The 19,810-nt window shown below is 55.9% G+C and overlaps 1 protein-coding gene across 1 annotated transcript; it reads right to left on the bottom strand.

The window, feature by feature from the left end:
• Positions 1-5,685: 5,685 nt before the first annotated feature.
• Positions 5,686-19,057, bottom strand: WNT6 (Wnt family member 6). Its single transcript, XM_082691164.1, has 4 exons — positions 18,728-19,057; positions 8,759-8,979; positions 8,199-8,533; positions 5,686-6,488 (listed from the first exon to the last, which is right to left on the bottom strand). The coding sequence occupies exons 1-4, from the start codon at positions 18,805-18,807 to the stop codon at positions 6,027-6,029; spliced, it is 1,098 nt and encodes a 365-aa protein (XP_082547290.1). The 5' UTR covers positions 18,808-19,057; the 3' UTR covers positions 5,686-6,026.
• Between the last annotated feature and the right edge of the window lie 753 nt (positions 19,058-19,810).

Here is a 19,810-nt window from a genome sequence, read left to right on the forward strand (position 1 = left end):
CTCTGCTCAGCAAGGAGCCTGCGTCCCTCTGCCTCTCTGCCTACTTGTGATCTCTCTCTCTCTCTGTCAAATAAATAAATAAAATCTTTAAAAAAAGAAGAAGAAGAAGAAGAAGAAGAAGAAGAAAAGAATGAGGTTCAGAGAGGGCCATGACTTACTCAAGGTCACACAGCAAATTAGTCCAAGAGCTGGAATTGAGCCCAGTTCCCTTGACCCTGCACATAGTAGCAGTGGCCCCAACACTGACTGTTGTTTGCCCCGGGCCTTCCTGCAGATGCTCCGGCTCTTGACTGGCCCCGGTACTTGTACTTGGCTCTCTGGGAGCTACCCCAACCCAGGCTCCTGGCTCAGGTCCACTCCTCTTTGGGATTTTCCTCTTGCCCTCCCACCCCAGCTGAACACTGAGCTCATCTCAGTATGGAGTGAGTATAGGAGACCCAGGCAAGGGCCTGAGAAATCAGAAGGTTGGAGGCAGAGGCTCCAGCTTCTGCTTCTGGTTCCAACCTGGACCCTGATAGGGAATCATACTTTCACTGTGGCCTTAGCCTCCTCCTCTGTAAAATGGGTGTAAGGCTTCCAGTCTATATACACACCTCCCTCCCAACCTCATTGTCCTCTCCTGGTTTAAGGACAAACTCTGGGCTCTGAGACAAAAGGGGCCCATTCCTGGAATTGCCCATCCCTGGGGAATTGGAAAGGGGTGGGGCCTTCCCTGTCCCCAGACTGTCAGGTGGTAGGGGCAGCCTGAGCAACAGCAGGCTGACGGCATCCTCCCACCCCCCTTTTCCCCCCATCTCTGCCGGCAGCCACCACCGCAGCTGTCAGGAATTAAGGGCTTGAGGCTGCTGGGGGTGGGGGTGGGGCGATGGGGGGGGGGAGCAGTCTGGCTGGACAGCAGGAAAACAGCCGGGGGCAGGAAGCAGTCTGCGTCAGCCAGAGCCTTGTTTGACCCCAGCCGCCCCCTGCCCTCCCCACTCTTCCTTCGCCATGCTGCAGGGACAAGGACAGCTTGGGTCTGGAGTTTGGGAAGAGTATGCGGCAGGTACAGCAGGACCAGACTCAGTACAGGAAGGAGGCAGTGAGTCTGGGCTGGGAGAGGGCTCCACAGGGACAAGCCAGCCTGGGAGTCATGTACCCATTGGCTGTTGGGGAAACTGAGGTGCAGAAAGGATTAAGAAGAGGCCGAAGGTGGGACAGGGAATGCATTCATGACCTCCTTACTCCCTGGGTAGAGCTCACACCAGTCTTCCATGCTTGATGCATCCTATGTACCCCCTGGGATAGGCCGTTGTGCGGAATACTGATTCTGGGTCCCAGGCAGCAGAGTCAGCCTGCCCAGGGGCAAGGCCTAGATTATCTCAAGTGATTTTCATGAGGACCAAATTTGGGGAATTCTACTGAGCTGCTTGAGAGGCCATTTTTCCCCCTTTGACCTGCTTTTGCCTAGGGAAGGTCTCTCTGTCCCCCACCCCCTACAGTTCATGAAATATAGAGGTGTAAAGGAGAGGGAGAAGACCCTTTCTTTGGAAAACCCCAGGAAGCAAATAATGACTCTCAAGTCTCCTTTGCACTTGGGCATAGTTCTGGCCTGATGTTATGAGGGTCTAAATGTGCCCAAGCCTGGGGCACTTCTCAGGACAAGGAGAGGCATATGTAGGCACAGGACCTTGCATATGCAGAGATGAGGTCCAGAAAGAGGGTCTACAACTGGAGCCCGAATCCCAAATGACCCCCGGCCAGTGGGCAAGCCCCTATCAAGAGCCCCCAGACCCCGCTCTGGCCCTGCCCTGGGCCCTGGCCCTCAGCCCAGCCCCAGCCCCCGCAGCCGCCAGCTGAGACCAAAATTATAGGGGCCACTGGGGGTGGGGGGAGCAGTAGGGATTAAAGGCAGCTTGGAGAATGGTTCCAGCTGTGGCAACTCTGGAGGAGGCTGCAGGGAAGGGAGGGCAAGGGGAGGCATCAGGGTGAGAACAGGTGGGCCCCTCATGGCCCCAACCTGGTCCAGGCCAGGCTCAGTCCTGAGAAGTCTGTCTTGGTGGAAAGGGAAGGAGCCCCAGACCCATAAGGGAGCTCCTTTATCTTATCCTTCAGGCCTCAGGGACCAGCACACCTCAGCAAGGTAAGGGGAATAACTTGTTGTTTTAGTCCCAAACTCCCCTCCAGATGAGATGGTCATCAGAAGCAGGGGAAAATGAGCCCTTGGCCTTATTCCAGCTGCATCCCCACCCAGCTGCCTGCATTCTGGCTGTTCCTGATGTGGTCATGCACACATCTGGGGCGCCTCTGTGCTCTTCCACCATCTCCCCGGTACCACATGTCCCCCCCACCACTCAGCCAGCAGGGAACCTTCATGGCTCAGACTGTGCCTGGGGCTGAGCAGGAGATGAGCAAGGCTTGGTGGTGAGGGGGCATTTCTGAGCTCTGCATCCAGCCTTCATCCAAGGCAGCAGTGCAAGGGCACAGAGCTGTCTCTGAGCTTAAACATGGCCAAGATAGTGGTCAAAATGGTGCCTTTCAAGCCAAGGCTCTCACCCAGCACAGAAGCCCAGACTCCCACTGAGCTTGGTCCCAGAGGATGGACTGAGAGCATACAACTAGCCATTTGAAGGTTGCAATGTCCTTTTACCAGGAACTCCAAAGCTATTAGGCACCCCCATTTTTGACGGGAAAACTGAGGCTCAGAGAGATTTATAGACTTGATCAAGGTCAAGCTAACAGTAAGCCTTTTGAATACTACTTTCTTTGAATTCCTTTTAACCTGTTTGGGTGGTATCAGTTCATGCTACTGCCTCGGTTTCCTTCTGTGGCATCATGGAGTCCAGCAGCACCCACTCTGTACCACTCATTAGGACCTGACAGTAGAGATCGGGAAGCAAGCATCCCAGCCCTACGTCCGGGTTAGCCTCAGAGGCCCCAGACAGTCTGGAACCCTAACAGCTTGACCCAAGCTGTCTGTGGGTGTCCTTGCTTCTTTTCATCCCACCCTCTCCTGCCTACGGCTCTCTGAATTCCCCAAATGTCTTGCAGGTCTTGTCTATAGGGCTCTGTTAATAAGGAAGCTGGACTCTGTGCGCCCTCTAGTGGTCTCTGATAGAAGTGCAGGAGATTGTTATTTATTTATAATTTACATATTTTGAGTATTGAACCCAGCTCTGGGGAAGGCAGAGCTGTGGATATAAGCTCCTGAGGGAGCTTCTTTTCTTCTCTATGTGGCCCACGACGCTAATTCTACTCTCTCCCTTGGTAAGTTATACAAACTTTGTTGAGTAGAGAGGTGCTGAATCAAGATTCTCCATGACACTTCCCAGAAGCCCAGGGCCTTTGACCTAAGGGAGCCAGGAGGAGGCAGGAAGGAAAACTCAGATGCCCTTTCCTTCCCACTAACACCCGATACCCCCTCTCCATACATGCTTCCCTCTGGGGTCAGAACGTGATTCTCTGATTCTCGAGGACTGAACCAGGCTGTGTCAAGAGGTCCATGCAGAGGCATTATGGGGAGAGAGGACAGATGCACCGGAAAGCGTGGGTTAGGTCTGTTACATCCAGGATGAGTTCCCCCTTCCTTTTGTTTCATTTGAAACACTCTTCTCTCCTCTCTGTGCCCCCAATATCTGAGATCTTGGGTGGGGGTTGAGGGGCACCAGTCCCAGTCATGGTAATGCATCTTCCTGGATGGTTATTGGTTTGGGGATGGGCAAGTGACTCAAGCTGCCAGATCAGGGTCTTCCTTAGGGCTTTTGCTGGAAAAACCATTCTATTTTAGACCACCAGCTCTAAGAATGTGGGCATAGGGCTGGCATATAGAGAAAGTCTATCTGTAGCAGCAGGTAATGAGGACAGTATGAAAAGAGCAGAGATAAGGTAGAAACTATGGATGTGGGCACAGTAATGAGGGAAGAAGACAAGGGAGAAAGACCTATGACATCGTTTGGGCCCCTGGGTTCTGTTGTGCTTGAATTCCATCTTACCTCTGGACTACCCAGCTAATTAATTCCCTTTTTCATTATTCTTCCAGTAATTCATTCCTTTGATCTAAGCTAGTTTGAGTTGGGTATCTTCACTTGCAATGAGGGTCTTCCCTGAGAACATCAGCTATCCCCACTCCCACACTAACTGCCATTTATTAAATATAAGCTTGACATAAATTATTGTGCCCAATATACTGACCTAAGGGACCCAGGAGGAGGCAGGAAGGAAAACTCAGATGCCCAAGGTTATGCTAAGTGCTTTCCATATCTCAAAAAAAAAAAAAAAATCCTCCTCATGATTCTATGAGAAGGTGAATGGGTTATGATGGTGTTGGCGCTTTCCCATTGAGTGGTGGAGTCGATTTCCCCTTCCCTTGAATTTTGGCTGGTTCTGTGACAGCAGGGTTGTGTTACCTTCCAAAGCTGGACCTTAAGGAACTTCTGCCTTCACATGCAGCACCACCTATTCTGAAAGCCAGTCTGGAGAAGAGGTCTAACTCTGCCAAAGCCACCAGGCTGTGAGGAGGCCCAAGTTAGCTACACAGAGAGGAGGAGGCCAGGGCGGAGGCCTGGGGCACTAGACACATCTGAGGAAAGCCTCTTAGACTGTCCAGCCCAGCCCAGCCACTGCAGGAGGTGGCTAAGTCAAGGACCACAGCCAATAGTTCTGCCATAAGGAGCAGAACCACCAAGCTGAAATCTGGCAAATCCCTAACCTACAGGATTATGAGAAGTAATTATTTTGGGGTTGTTTGTTATGCAGTAATAGATAACTGAGACATGATGGTGTTCCCATTGTACAGCTAAGGAAACTGAGGCTAACGTACCTGTATTGTCACCTTCTAAGCAGCAGCAGTTTCCAACCCAGAGTGCCTCAATCCAGAGCTCATGCTTTGCCTACATACCTTGGTGGGACAGTCATTCTCCACTACAGTATTTGGACGGTGGGTGAATTGGGGGCCCCTGAACCCCAGCCATTTGCCTATGCCCTCCCCCATCCTCTAGAGGAAGATGGAGGCATGAGATTGAGTTCTGGAGAACCCAGAACCCCAAACCTTTTCCTCTCTGTCTCTTCAGCCTCAACAACAGCTTCCTGAGAAAGAACCAGAAGGAAGGAAATGTGGTTAGGTGCCAAGAGAAAGCTTGGGACAACTTTGCTTCATCTCCCTCTGAGTGTGATTAGAAATGCTATTCAGGGCTGCCTTTTGGATGCTAACGTAGGTGAAGTAGTTTTGATGGTAACAAAGTCTGATGTCACTAATAACATCGTTTCATCACATTCTACAGTTTATAAAGTGCTTTAATCCTATGGGCTTGGGTGGCCCTAAATGTCTACCCTTGAATTCCCCAGGGGCCACAGAAACAGAAGGGCAGATGAAAGTGTCACAGTCCCCCAGAACCAAGATGAGGGCTGATCTGAGGGCTAAGTACACTACCGGAGGCTTCTGGTCTGCTTTCCTAGACCTGTTCAATCTGTTCCTTTAAAGAGGGATGGCTTAGGTCTTCCCCCAGCTTGCAGATCCAGGCTGAGAAATGTGACAAGAGTGGCTCATCACCAGGTGACCAGGAGAGCCTAATCCAATAGGTGAGAAGACAGGGACCTAAGGATGCTAGTTCTGTCAAAACCAGCTTCCTTTACACACTCCTCCAGAAGCCTGGCCCCATGGCAGCCCCCCAGGGAGCCCAGCTCCCCTCCCAAACTGTGCGCCCAGTCCTATTGGTTTAAATACTTTTATTGATACGAAACTCACTCACCCACCCCATGGCCAACAGTTCTAAGGAGTCCTGCATCCAGAGGCCTAGAGACTGGCTCTTTGGTTTCCATATAGGGACCAAAGGGCGAGAGGGACTGTGTAGCCTCATCCCGGAAGCCCTCCAGAGCGCTCCCTGTGGGTCGGGGGTGCTGTTCTCCAGCCCCCTGGGCCTTCCTGGGCAGCCACGTATCTCCAGCCCCATCGCCTCTCAGCTTCCGGAGGCATGGGAAATGGCCTGTGGCCAGGAGAAGGTGGGCAGAGCCCCCGCTGGGGTCCAGAAGTCCCGCAGATGCCGGGTGGCGCGTCAGAGGCAGAGACTGAGCTCCTTGCGCACGCGACAGCGATGGCACTGAACGACGCAGCACCAATGGAAGCGGCACAGGCAGTTCTCCTCGAGTTGCACGCTCTCCTGGCGGTGCCCCCGGCCGCAGCACAGCAGGTCGCAGCCGCTGAGGTCCGGAGCGGTGCTGTTGCAGGCGCGGCCACGCGTGCCGGGCGAGCCGGTGCGCCTGTTGGGAGCGCAGAAGTCGGGCGAGTCGGCTGCGTAGAGGAGGTCCGCGCGGCCAGGCGGCTTGAGAGTGCGGACCGCGGGCAGCAGAGCCTTGCCGTCGTTGGTTCCCATAACACGCGAGGCGCCGTGGAAGCGCTCGAGCAGCCGCGCGCCCACCTCGCGGAACGGGGGCAGCTTCTGCCAGCAGGTCCGCAGCGCGCACGAGCCCGACAGCCCGTGACACTTGCACTCGGTGCGCGTATGGCTCCGCACGGCCTGCGGGGAGCAAAGGAGCGGGCGGATGGGGACAGATCGGGGGTGCGTGGTTTGGAAGGCAGCTATGCTCACCACTATACCACCAACGCGGGTGCGTGGTTTGGAAAGGCCCAGAGGACCGACCTAGAATAAGGTGGAGAGGGTGGGAAGGGGTGGGGTGGACAGAAGAGAGAAAAGAGCAGACCAAAGATAAAAAGAGCGCCAGGTGGAGAGGAGGAAATCCAGGGAGCAAAAGCTCTGAGAGAAGGAAAAATGATCAAGATGGAAGAGTAAGAGAAGTGGGGAGAGTGGGGCGCTGTACCGAGTAGCACAAAGACCGCAGGATCCAAAGTCAGGGAATGGGAGAGAAAGGAGAATGGACCGCATGGGTGAGATTCTCCCTGGAGGGAGGCGGGGAAGGGCTGCAGCTGTCGCACTCTCTTCCTCTTACCAACCTACCAACCCGCCCCGGGCAGGGCAGAGCAAAGTCGCAGAGCCGGCCTCCTGGGCGTCTGTCTCTGCCACCCCTCCCCACCCGTCTCTGACAGGTATGTGGGCCTGTCCGGACATTCCTCTCTGGGCCCCCTCTTAGCCCCTGCCTGATGCCTCAGGCCTGAACCCTGGAGGACACAGGATGTGTGTGGGGGCATCCCCAGAGTACCCTAGAACTGAGGCCTAGGGTGATGGAGGGCCCACTGTGAATGCATTCCTGAGAACTGGAACCCAGAATTCCTGCCCCTTATTTGCTATTTTGTGTCTGAAGCTGAGGTCTAAGAGTCACAACCCCTCTAGAAATGTATGGTGTCAGACGACCCAGGAAGATCATCTCTGGAAGCTCAGAGTCCAGAAGCCAACATGATCTACGGACTTGTGTGCCCCGCCCCCTTACCATGCCCCACCCCCACCCCCAGGCCCCAGTCCTTCCTCACAAGCCCCGCTGGAAACTTCTGACCCAGACAGCTTCTTGTCCCTAAAAAGTAGCTCGTGGGGCCCTCCTCCTTGCAGAGGGAAAGGGAGAGGCCGCCAGGATCCCCAGCAGGACCCACTCTGGGGTTGATGGGTAGCCAGTTGGCAAGTACCCAGATTCGGTCACAGCTTTCCTGGACTCTGCCTGACTCTCTCCTACCTTCACCAATTTCTACTCTTTTGTCTTTCACAGCTTTCCAAGCCCTTCCCTCTTGGGCCGTTCTAGCCTCTTGGGGGCCTCACCAGTCTCCTCCACCTCCAGACCCCATACCTTTGCCCCAACTTCTATCTTTTCTTTCATACCCAGCTTTTTTCACCCTCCTCTGCACCTACTGGGGCAGCTAGATCTCTACCTAGCCCAAGCTTTGTCCCATCTGTTCGGTCTCAGAGGTTTGTCTGCCCTACCTGAGGTCCCTAAAGGCCCAGAGTCTTCTTTCCTGGGAGTCCCCTCCCAACCCTGCCCATTAGACCGCCAGCGCCAGGCCCTCCCAGCCTCCCAAGAGACTCCTTTCAGGCTGGCCCCCTTACCTCCCACGCACCCCTCTACACCCCCAGCCCACCTCCCCAAGTGGTCCCTCTCTACCACGTGGCTTCCACACCCCAACACACTCCCACACCGACACGGCCTTGCGCACACCATCACTTCCACATACGTCCACCAACACGCTCCCACAGACTCTACCCTCACCCACGTCTGCTCGCACCCACCCATACTCGCACATTCACACCCACACAGGCTCTTAACCCAGCCCTGCCCCCACTCACCAGCCGGCCCGCCTCATTGTTGTGAAGTTGCACTAAGGCACGGATGTCTCCGCGACCCCGCTTGTGCCGCGCATCCATGAAGAGCCTCGACTTCTCGTCCCCGAAGTCCACGTCGTCGCCGCAGCCTCCCCACTCCCAGGCGGCGCTGCCATCGGGGGAGCCGGCGGAGCCCGGGGGCCCGGGGGTGCCCGGCAGACCCGGGGGGCGGGGCGGGGCCCGCCCGCGGGGTGCCTGGCAGCCGCACTGCAGCAGCTCACCCATAGAGCAGGCCTGCGTAACCGCGTGGCTGGCGCCCGCAGCAGTAATCGCAAACACGAAGGCCGTCTCCCGGATGTCTGCGGGCGCAGGGAAGGGCAGTCAGCGGGCAAAACCGAGGCCGGGTGGGGGGTGTGTGCGGGATGCGGGGAGGGGCAAGGCTGCGTGGCTGGGAGACAGGGTCGGGACAGGGTGCGCACAGACTCGTGGGATGGGTGGGGCTCAGGCAGGCTCCTCCGACTTCCCTCCCCACTGATCCCCCAGAGAAGCAAAAGCCGCTCCCTGGGTGCTCTACCCCCACTGACCCTGCTGCAGGATGCGCCCAAAGGCCTTGCTGTGGCTGGAGCAGTTCCAGCGGCGGAAACGGAACTGGAACTGGCACTCTCGCACCCCAAGCCGGGCGCCCCGGGCTAGCTCCGCCACCACTTCTGGCTCGGCCTGGCACAGCTCGGCTTGCCGTCCTGCCAGCCGCCGTGCTTTCCTGCAGATGCTGGTGGGGTCCATGACCAGGGGGCTGCCCACCGCCCTGGAAAGCAAAGAATGGAAGGTCCAGGGTATGACTCAGAGGGTTTGGGGCGATGGGGAGGGAGACCAGCCCGGCTCAGACCAGGACTAAGGGCTGGCATGCGGCTCTTGTCTCCCCCACCCGAACGGTGTTTGAGATTGTCCTGTCTGGTTCTCCTATGGTTCCATGTTCCCTCTTATGTAGATTTTATTTCATTTTTTTAAAAAAAGATTTTATTTATTTGACAGAGAGAGATAGCTAGAGAGGGAACTCAAGCAGGAGAAGTGAGCAAGGGAGAAGCAGGCTTCCCTCTGGGCAGAGAGCGGAGGTGGGGCTCAATCCCACGACCCTGGAAACAGGACCTGAGCTGAAAGCAGACGCTTAACGATTGAGGGGCCCCTCTTAACTAGATTTTAGACTAAAATTGCAATAAGGCAAGGATTCAGTCTTATCCTTCTGTGCATATCTTCATTAATAAATCCTTATAGGAATTTGACTCAAGGTCAAGGCACAGGGCACCAGGAGAGCCAAAAGGCAGGCAAGGAAGAAATAAACAGAAGAAGATCAAGAGAACTGTCAGAGTAAAAAACAGTCATAAATCATAAAGAGATGCAGAGGAAAGTAGGCAGTATCAAATAAGGATCTGGTTTTAGTGGACAACAGGCTGATTTTGGTTGCTGAAAAGTCCTGATGCAGGAAAGACAGAGCCAATCCCAAGGATATGGAAGGCCATAGGATTTTAGAATGGCTAGGAAGGGGAGCTCTGCAGGCAGTCACAACCCCCTGGCCAGGTCAGCTTGTCCTGTAAAATGGAAAGGTTGCGCTTTTATCTCTACGGTTGGCCCCTGGGCCCCTGGCACCATGATAGCCTGCTTCCCTGAACTGGAGAGCAGGAGGAAGTAGCTGGGGAATGAGACTCTGAAGCATGACTGTGAAGTAAGTGACACCGACCCTTCCGCTCCAGGGTCTGCGACCTCTTCAGAGCAGCAGGGCAGCAAGCCAAACCCTGACGTCTCTGGCAGTGACTGGTTTGGAGAGAGGGAACCCAGTGAACAGCTTTAATCTGATTGCTCAGACTTGACTGCCTAGCTGGGATCCTGGCGCTTGCTATGGGAATGAGTGGGGGGAAGCATTTGGACCTGAGCGTCATTCAAGATCCCCCAAAACCCTTCAGCAGAGGGCAGATAAAGACTCCCCACTGGGGAGAAGTGGCACCAAGAGATAGAAAATGTAGAGGAAAGTGGGAGCTAGGTGCCAAAGGTCAAGGTGGCCTACTTTTCAGTTCAGCTTTTGTGCCCCCACCCCCCGCCATTTGCTCCAAAAGTACAGGCTACCCAGGCATGTTCAGGCCCCAGGACAAGGAGATATAATGGGCTTGAGCAGCAGAGAGTGGAATTTAGGTCTTAAGATCGAACTTCTTAACTCTGGGGAGTGAGATGCTTGAAGAGAGAGTTTCAGGAAAATGTATAAGCTCTGTCCTCTAAGGTCTCCTACTCTCCCCCCACACCAGACCTCACCCTGTCAGATCATTGTCAATCTCCCTACCCAAGTAATCCTGAAGTGGTGATTCTTCTCTCAGTGAAGAGACTTACAGTCCAGACCTTCCTTCCTCCACGCTTAAGACCTGCTCATCACTGCGTTCCCACCGCAGCTAGGAAGGGTCCAGCTCCAACCCTTCCCAACCCTAGAGAAGTGATGGAGGGAGTGATGGGGAGTGGGCCACGGGTGGGGTAGGGCAGCCCAAGCTGGTTCCCAGGGGCCCAATGACCTTCAAGTGTAGACAGTCCTTATCTCTCTCTCTATCCACGATAATCTATGCGCCCCCTGCCCCAATCCACTTATCCACCTCATTACAACAAGAATTTGAGGCAGCTTCCAGCATGGCTGTATAGGGTCAGAGAATAAGACAATGAGCACCTTGGGAGTTAGAAGTGACATTTTCTTTTGCTTCCCATAGCAGATTTTTAGGTGCTTACTTCATATTTCCCCCAGTTTTTATTATAAAAGTTTGCACGTTATGAATGATCACTATAATAACACAATGAAACCTTTTAATACATGCTTTTGAATGAATGAATGAGTCGTCTAAGGACAACGTCCTCAACTAGAGACCAGGCCCCTGTCCACATGTGATTTCAGGACTCCTGATTAGCTTCCTCTCTCCCCAGCCCCTCCCCCCACACTGGATGCAAAGGCAGGGAATCAGCCTCCCTGGGGCTGTCCAGGTCCTGGCCTGCCACCTGGGAGTCTGGAGCTCTGCAAACTCATCTTCCCTCCCCTCCACATCCCCCCCCCCCACACCCCATGCCACTAAGCTCCTCAGCCTCCCCATCCCAACCCTGCCCTCTGCTAACTCCCTACTTTCCCAAGGTTGACTGGCCTTATCCTCTCAAGGTTACTCTGACCCCATCCCTCTCCTCTCACTCCTCCTACCCTGGGGAAGCAAGAGAGGGTGGGGGTATGCCAGGAGAAAAGCAAAAAGCTCCAGACCTTGTCTGCTTGCCAGGGGCTAGAGATAGGAGAGGATCTGGAGGAGCAGGAAGGGTAGGGCCCTCCAGGAGGCGGGGCCAGCCCTTTGAGGGGCTGCCCCAGAGTTAGTTGCTGGTCCCAGTCTGGCTCCCCGGGCTGGCTGGCTGCCTGGGAAAAAAGCTTGTTTACGAGCTGGTCAGGAGGAGGGATGGGCAATAGTAGCAGCTAGAATCCCAAGGGACCAGCTTCCTCCCTGCCCTGCTGTCCTCGCTCCCATCCCCAAGTCACAGGAAAGAAAAGTCCAGAAGAGTGTGTGTGTGTGGGCGGGGGGGAATCTCCTCATCTCCCCTCTTCCTTTATCCTCCTTTCTTCCCTTTTGCTACCTTAGGGAATCCACTCTGCTTTTTTGGTCTTGGAGTCGGCATTGGCCCTGGGTCAGCCCAGGGAAGATGGGCCCATGTGGGAGCGTCTGGATGTTTGCGGGGCTGGAGCCCAGTGGTGGTAGGAAACAGAGAATGTGTAGTATGTAGGATCTGAGATCCTAATCAAATAGCCATTCCTGGGCATAGAAAAAAATGAGGCTAATCCCAAGAGAAATCAGTATGCAGACAAGAAGGGACAAGCCTAGGGTTGGCCATTCTAACTGGCTTGGCTGGTGCCAAGATATCCCTCCCAGGGACCTTGATTGGTAGAATCAATAGCCAAGTGAGGTGGCTTTAGGGGACCAGCCAGTTCCTATTGGCAACATCTGTAGATCTAAGCCCTGGGGGCCCCAGATTCTGGCCTAAACTACCTTCTCATGCCCAGATTCAGAGGACCAAAGGGAATGTCGGAAACCACCTAGCCCTCTTCTAACCACCTCACCCCCCATTATACAGACAGACATCCAAGGAAGGAGGTGAGACTCAGGCCACTCAATGGACAGATCCTTACTGCAAGGAATTCAGGTGAATATTTTTTTAAAAATTGTTTTAAAATATTTATTTGTTTGCAAGAAAGAGAGAGAGAAAAAGGATGAGCAGGGGGAGAAGCATGCTGAATGAGGAGCCCAGCATGTCCGGGGTTCCATCCTAGGACCCCAGGATCATGACCTGAGCTGAAGGCAAGTGCTTAACCGACTGAGCTGCCCAGGTGGCCCTAGGTGAATATTTTTGAAACCAAAGGGGCTGGAGGGTGATGAGCACATGAGATTATCAGAAGACCTCAGGGGCCCTCACCTAGGGCCTCCTCCCCGCTGCCCTTCCTCAGTCTTAGCAGGGTTGGCTAACTCTGCATTCATCCCAGATTACACCTCTAACTTTCTGGACTCAGAGCCACGCCCTTCCAACCCTGAAGTCATTGAAACCATGTCTCCAGGCTCACTTCAGATCTTACTGCCGCAAGGAGCCACCCCCGAGCCCCAGCCCTCACTGACCTCCCTCTCCTGCACTGTATCACCCCGGTGTCGCTCATTTGACTATTTTGTCTTGTTTTCTGGTCGTATAATGTCATCAATAGCACACCTTCAGAGTTTGGGGAGTCTGCAATTAGGGATTGGATCTGGGCTCTGACATTTGCTTGTTCTAAGATGTTAGCGAGTCCCTCACACGTGAAGCTGGAACTTAATATTTGGTGAATGAATGAGTCCTAACCTTCTGAACCTCAGTTTCCACAACTATGAAATGGAAATAAATGACACCTGCCTGTTTCTCTGGTACACAGGGAAGGGGTCTGTCCCAACCGTGAGCTCCAGCAAGAGGGTGTCACCTTCCCGGCCACACCTGGGTTCATCTCTTGAGCCTGCCCAGTGCAGGACAAGGAGTAGAAGCCCAGGCAGCTTTTGTGGGCTCCTGAGAACACCCTTTTCACCAACTCTCTGCCCTTACTCCTCAGCTAGGATCCCTGACTTATGTCCTCTTTTGCCGGCTGTGCCCCTGGACCAGAAGCACCCACCAGGACCCCTCCCTTTCCCCCAGAGAGCAATCCTGTGTGGGTTATTGAGGCTGGGGAGATCACAGACCCTTTTTATGCCCAGCCTCCTCTGAAGGGCCTCATGCCCCCCCCCCATTTCCTCACACTCACCCCCAGGGTCCCTAGTCTGACCCCCACCTCCTAGAAGCCAGCAGAGGGAGCCCTGAGCCCCGGGGCTGTGGGTGGGGGCTGCACGGGGGTGGGGGAGGTGGGTGGTGGAGAAGGGGCAGAAAAATGTTGCCTGACGGCTGCTTGAGGCGGCTGGGCCCGGGCCTGTGCCCGCCCGCCTGTCCTGTCCTGCTCTGTCTAACTCGGTAATTACTGCTCCCTCTCCCCCAGCCCCTACCCCCACCCCCACATCAAAGCCAGTGATGCCCCAGCTCCTTTTTAACCCCTACCTCCCCACCGCCCCTTCCACCAGACACCCCATGCCACCCCTCTCCCACAATCTGGTTCCCACTGCCCCATCCTGGACACTGCCCTTCCCGGCTCCTCACACCGCTCCCCTTCTTGTAGCTCTTGGGAGAGGCAGGGGCTCTCCCTTCCCTGAAGGCCTTCACCCACCAAGAGGGCTTCCTGGGGGTCAGGGCCGTGGAAGGAGAAGGAATGGACACACTGACCCTCCAGTGGGTTCTCTGAGGAGAATCTGTCATGTCCCTCTGCTCTCCCATGCTGAGGTGGGGAATAAGCATGGGAAGAATGGCCCTATACCCTTCTCCTGACCCCCACCCCTCACTGAATGAATGCTGGGAAGAGCTACTGCGCAGGTGGCCGACTCCCAGCCCCGGTCCTCACTGCTGCTCCTGGGTGGCCCGAGGCAAGTCCCCTCCTGTCCCTGGACTTTGCTGGACTTCTAAACATAAGTGAGAAGATTGGCTTAGACGATCTCCAAGTCCTTCCTCGATCTCATTTCTGGCTTAAATCAGGGGCTTGGAACCAGAGGAAACAGCTTTGGAGGCCAGGTGGAAAACAGAAGATCCCTCCCAGCGACCTTTCCCTCCCTCAGCTCCGCCTCAGGCACATCAGGGGAAGCACCCAAGGTCTCACTCCACCCTGCCCCGGGCAGGAAGGAGGACACAGGCTAGAGGGCGCTCTGCCCAGTCCCCAGGCACAGGATACTGTGTTCCCTGGCACCCCCGCCCCTCTGCTGGCTGGGAGCCCTGCTGCCAGACTGACCAGGGCCTCGCTGCCCACACCCCCACACCCCGCCCTCGCTTCATCCCGTCCACAGCTGCATTTCTCCATCAAAGTACACATTCTGGAATCCCCCTTACTGGGCCCTGGTGATCAAACCTCCCACTGACCTCTCCCCCCACCAACTCCTGGCTTCTGATGAGAATGGGGCAGGAGGGGGCTGCCCCCCCCCACACCCAGGAAATGCCCCAGTGCCAGCCCTCTGGTGGGCTCTGGGCCGAATCAAGTCAGCCTCCTTTTGCCCCTGCCCTTTTCTGCTCACAGCCCCATTGTCTCCCTCCAGGGGAAGCTGCCAAGGCGGGAGGCTGGAGGGGGGTACTGGATGGCCACCCCACCCCCATTCTCCACCCCACCCTGAGCTCAATGGGGGCCAGCTACTGGACTGCCCACAAAGGGTCAGTTAAAGATGCAGTGGAAGAGGGTGGCCAAGCCCAGCCTGGAGCTGTTGGTGGGGGGCTCTCAGCTGGAAAACCTGGGTGTCAGGAAGAAGCCTGGGTCCTTTCCCTGACTCCCTGTGGGGCCAGAGATGAGACTATCCTAGGCTTCTGGCTCCTATTTCCTTTCCATAAGGGGTGGGAGGGGGGAGAAAGGCAAGATGAGATGGCGGAAGGGAGTGAGACTGGGTGCTGTTTTGCTTGTGGAACAAGGGGGAGGGTTGGTTTCTTTCAAAGAAAATATAAAACAGAAAGAGGAAGAGAGAAGAAGGGAGACTGATATGGCTATTCTGTGAGTGAGCTATTTTCCACAACCACTGATTGAAGGCATAAATAAAGATGGGTCAGACATTGAGAAGAACTTCCTGGGGGAGGGTGGGAGGGGCTCAGAGCAGGCTGGAAGGGTGCCCCCGGAAGCCAGACTTTCCCTCTCTGCCTCACTCTCAGAATGGGATCTGTCAGGGCCAGACCACAGGCTGGATGGCCTGGAGGCAGTGGGCTGGACAAGATGACCTCAAGAGAGCCTGGCCAGTGTCTTGGAATCTAGGATTCTGTGATTTACAAAGATATGGTTACAGATGGGAAAGACACAAACTGAGACACTGGAGGCAGAGTTTAAAAAGCATGCATTGCATGGAGCGGGAAGAAGGAGGGGGAAACAAGGTGGAAGGGAAACTTTTCTGGAATCCAGAGCTGGGTACCTAAGCCTATTCCAGGACCTGGATCACTCCCCTACAGGACCTGCCTTTCCTAACTGGGCAGTCCAGTCACTCAGAGTTCCTGGGGTCCTCTTTGTCCCCAGCCTGGTTGCTACCAGAATGTCAGAGTGCACTACAATGGCTGCCGCCTTTCTGTCTGCTAGAGCTCCGGTCTGGCTAGCATTCTCTGAGAAGCAAGGACAAGAGGGCCAGCAGTTAGGTCCTAGACATCAGGGAACAGCCTGGAAGCCCCAGGCCTGATAAAATTCCTAGCCAAAGTAAAGCTGGTATGGGAGGCAGTGCTGGGGGGGGGGGTGAGGGGTGTGCAAGGAGTGGCAGGAGCCTTAGGCCACTGGGGATGCTGGGTCCACCCCTCCAGCCCAAACCAGATTTTGGAGAGTGATGGTGGGGTGGGGACAAGAGAGAAGCAAGTAGAGTCAAAGATCCTGAGAAAGTAATCTGGGATCAGACCAAAGGAATGAAGTGTAAGAAACAGACAGAAGAGAGTGAGGGGGCCTGTGCAGGTGGGAGAGGCAGGTTCACTCTGAGAAGCAGCTGAGAGTGGCAGTTGCTGGACACCTTATCACCCCAGCCCCTCACTCTTCACCCAGCTCGCCCTGCAGCTGCAGCCATGAAGGCCCCTGTGTTCTCCTACACCTGCCCTCCTCACCTCCTCCCCCACTTCTGGCTTCCTAGCTCCAGGGTCAGTCTCCAAGGGACCAGGCCTCTCTTCCTCTGGCTTGTCACCCCTGCAGCAGCCCCTCCTGAACAAAGGAACCCCCACAGACACAAGTCTCAGGGAATCAACCAATTCAGCAACACTCCGCAACTTCCCCAGCCCCTTTAGCCTCCGGGGCCCAAAGACAAAGACTCTGCCTTCCAGGAGCAGGGAAGAAGGACTACAGAGGGGATGGTTGTCAGTAAAATGAAGTAACTAGCATAGTTACCCAGTGTGTGGCGCGCAGTGGGAGCACACAGAAGGCAAAAGAGGAAAGACAAAGAGACAGTGTTATGGAGGATGTGGTATTTTACCTGGAAGAATAAGAATGATTTGGAGAAGTGGAAAAGGAGTAGGAGGACAACCACCATCAGGGAGAGACCGGTCTCCATGCCTTGAGAAACGGCAAAATGAGAAAGTATGAGTCTGTGACACTAGACAGAGATCCCTTAACAAAGTTTTGCTTAGGACTCTGGATTTTAAATTGATTGTTTTTAAAGTTTTATTTATTTATTTGACAGAGAGAGTGACAGAGACAGCGAGAAGGAACACAAGCAGGGGGAGTGGGAGAGAGAGCAGCAGGCCTCCCCTCTGAGCAGGGAGCCCTAGGAGGGGCTCCTTCCCTGGTCCCTGGGATCTAGACCTGAGCGGAAGGCAGATGCTTAACGACTGAGCCATCCAAGAGCCACTGGATTTTTAAGTTTAAATTAATCCTCCTTGTCACCCCTACAGACTCTGGCCAGGAGAACCCGCAGAGTGAAGGAGAGGACTTAATATTTACAGAACACCTCCCAACGTCAGATCATTTTGTAGGTCCCCGCACCAAATCCTCCTATCCCGCCCCATTTGGGGATTGTTTCTCACTTTTATAGTTGAGACGCTGAGGCGTAGGGAGAACTGACTTATCCAAGGTCACAGATTTAACAAATGGCCGAGATTGGATCTCAGAGCTATTTCAAGACTGATACTATCATTATGCTAAATTATGCTAAGCCAGGATCTAAAGCTGCAAGACCCCTAGCCTGGACCTGGGTCATCCTCGATTTGCTCCTTCCCTGACACCCCCGAGGGACATCTCTCCCGCATCACGAAACAGGGATCGCAGCCAGCAGCTCCCTGTGTGGGCATCCAGCTCCCTATCTCACTGGACGAGAAGGATCTGCCTGCCCCACCCCTCCTTCGAAATCGGGGGGTGGGGGAGGAGTGGAGGATAGAGAATCCAGCCAATGATATGGCGCTATGCAAATAGACCAGACCCTGCTTTCTTAGGATTGGCTGATGCACCAGTGATATTGTCCAAGTCCCCCCTCTTTAAACACCCAGCTATTCCGGGCGGGTCTTTGCAGCTCTGGAAAAACCGGGAAGGAAAAAAAAAAAAGGTCTACGGACTCCAGATCTCTGAGAGGTCCCGACCCGGCACCCACTTTCCTAGTTGCTCTCCATCCCCAAGACTCAAAGTTCCCGAGATCTTAGCTCCGTAGGTGTCTGCTCTAGGTAGGGCCAGGTCTGGAGGCTACGTCCCCATTCCCTAGTTGGCCAGGCCTCCCTCACTTCCACGAGGACCCTTCACGATTCCGGTACCTCCGAGGCTGTATTCTCATTCTTGACCCCCACATCTGGAAGGACCGGGAGCCCGGGTCCCTTTCCTGTCTTTCTTCCTCTTCTTTGCTCCGGAAGGAGGATGTAGAGAAAGGCGGGGGCCTTGACTCAGTTTCCCTTTACGTTTTTTCCCGCCACTACTGTCCACTTTTAAGTAGCACTCAGAAGCTGGTGGGTTGTTGAGCAAAGTAAGGCGGGGAAGAGACAGCTGTTTGACCCTCCTTGCCTCGTGGCTTCCCACCTTGTTCCTCTCTTTCCCACAAATCCAGTCCTCCTCCCCTAAATCCAGGGCCTTCCTTACACATTCTTTTCTTCGGATCTCTGACTACAGATCTTTCCCCTGTCTGCTCGGTAGCTCTTTCCTACCCACGTGCCAGTTCCTTGAGGACCTGGATTGAGCGCATAACCGGAGGGGGAAAGGGAAGGATGGGAAAGGGTGTGTGGCAAAGGTAGGAGGAAATAACAACAGAATGTGCGGAGTAGAGGTTGAGGAACGTCTGAGTGGCAGTTTAGAAATGACCCAGGCAGGGGCCGGCAGGAAAGCGGCACGCACCTCCCCTGCCAGGAGCTGGGCTCCGCTCACGGGTGGAGCCGGAGGCAGCTGGAGCGCGCTTCCGAGCCACCCCCCACCCCCCAGTCAGTCCCGAAGCTCCCACCCTTGAGCTTCGGGAGCCGCGCGGGGACAGACAGCCCGACGCAGCACTCACCACCACAGTCCACCGACGTGCGCGGGACACAGGAGCAGCAGCAGCAGCAGCCCGAGGAGGGAGGGCGCGGGCGGCAGCATCTTGAGCACTCTGCCGCCGGCCGGTGCGGTAGGGGGCGAGGCTGCGGGGCCAGCCGGTGCGCGCGCGGGCGCGGGCTTCAGGGCGAGCGCGGCGGTGGCGGCTGCGGCGGCCGGGAGGCGATGGCTCCGGCGGCGGCGGGGGGGCCCATCGCGGGCGAGGAGGGCGCGGCGGAGGCGGAGAGCGGACGGGGCAGCCAGCGCCTGTGTCTCCCGCCGAGCTCGCTCGGGAGAAGAAATCAGAGCCGGGGGCGGGGGTGGGAGGGGAGCGGGGCCCGGGCGGGGGCGGGGGGCAGGGGGGCTGTGGGGTGGCAGTTGCGACAGTCAGGCGGCGGGACTCTCGGGAGAGAGCTGTGCGCCCCGGGGCTGCAGGCGCGGAGCTCAGCTGAGGGAGGGTGCGAGGTCCCGGGGCGGGGCCCGAGAGCGCCCGTGGTTGCGGGACCCGCCTGCTTTGCCCCTTTCCTTCCCCTCTCGCGGACTGGGAGCCCCCCGCCGCCGCCCAGAGTCGGGGGCAAGGAGGGGCGGGGAAGCAGGGTGGAGAAGAGTGGGGGGTGGTGGAGAGGAGCTGGGGAATGGGGGACGGGCTGGAAGGGAGACGTTTGACAGGTTTGTTGACTGTAAAGAGAGAAAACTTCCCAGGAATGAGGGAGTTGGGGGGGGGGGTTCGGAGGGAGATGCTGGAGCGGGGGCCGGGAGAGGAAGTCCTCCTGGGTCGCTGGGTGCTCCGGGGAGGGGTGCCGAACTCGATCCTTGGACCAGCGGACCCAGGAGGGGTCACCCCTTACCTGCCCCGCCTCCGCGCTGCACGCCCCTTTCTCAGTCTTTCCTCGAGGAAAGGAGGAAGCCCTAGGCCTCCACTCTCGCTCCCCAGCCACCCCGCCTCTTCAAGCCCGCGTTCGGGGGAGGGCTGCGAAGGGGGAGATTAGACAGCCAGAGGAACCTCCTGAATGGTCTGCGCTCCAGCGCTCGCACGTGTGAGCGAGCGATAGAGCTGAGGTTGCAGACT

Source organism: Mustela nivalis, assembly GCF_964662115.1.
Source record: "Mustela nivalis genome assembly, chromosome: 11".
Lineage (NCBI taxonomy): Eukaryota > Metazoa > Chordata > Mammalia > Carnivora > Mustelidae > Mustela > Mustela nivalis.

What these genes read in the sequence shown, in the direction of transcription:
- WNT6 (XM_082691164.1), bottom strand. Translation starts at nt 18,807, where the DNA reads ATGCTGCCGCCCGCGCCCTCCCTCCTCGGGCTGCTGCTGCTGCTGCTC. An exon ending in TGGGCGCATCCTGCAGCAGG is followed by an intron (nt 8,534 to 8,758) that starts GTCAGTGGGGGT and finishes CTGCGCCCGCAG; the next exon opens with ACATCCGGGAGACGGCCTTC. An exon ending in ACAATGAGGCGGGCCGGCTG is followed by an intron (nt 6,489 to 8,198) that starts GTGAGTGGGGGC and finishes TGCTCCCCGCAG; the next exon opens with GCCGTGCGGAGCCATACGCG.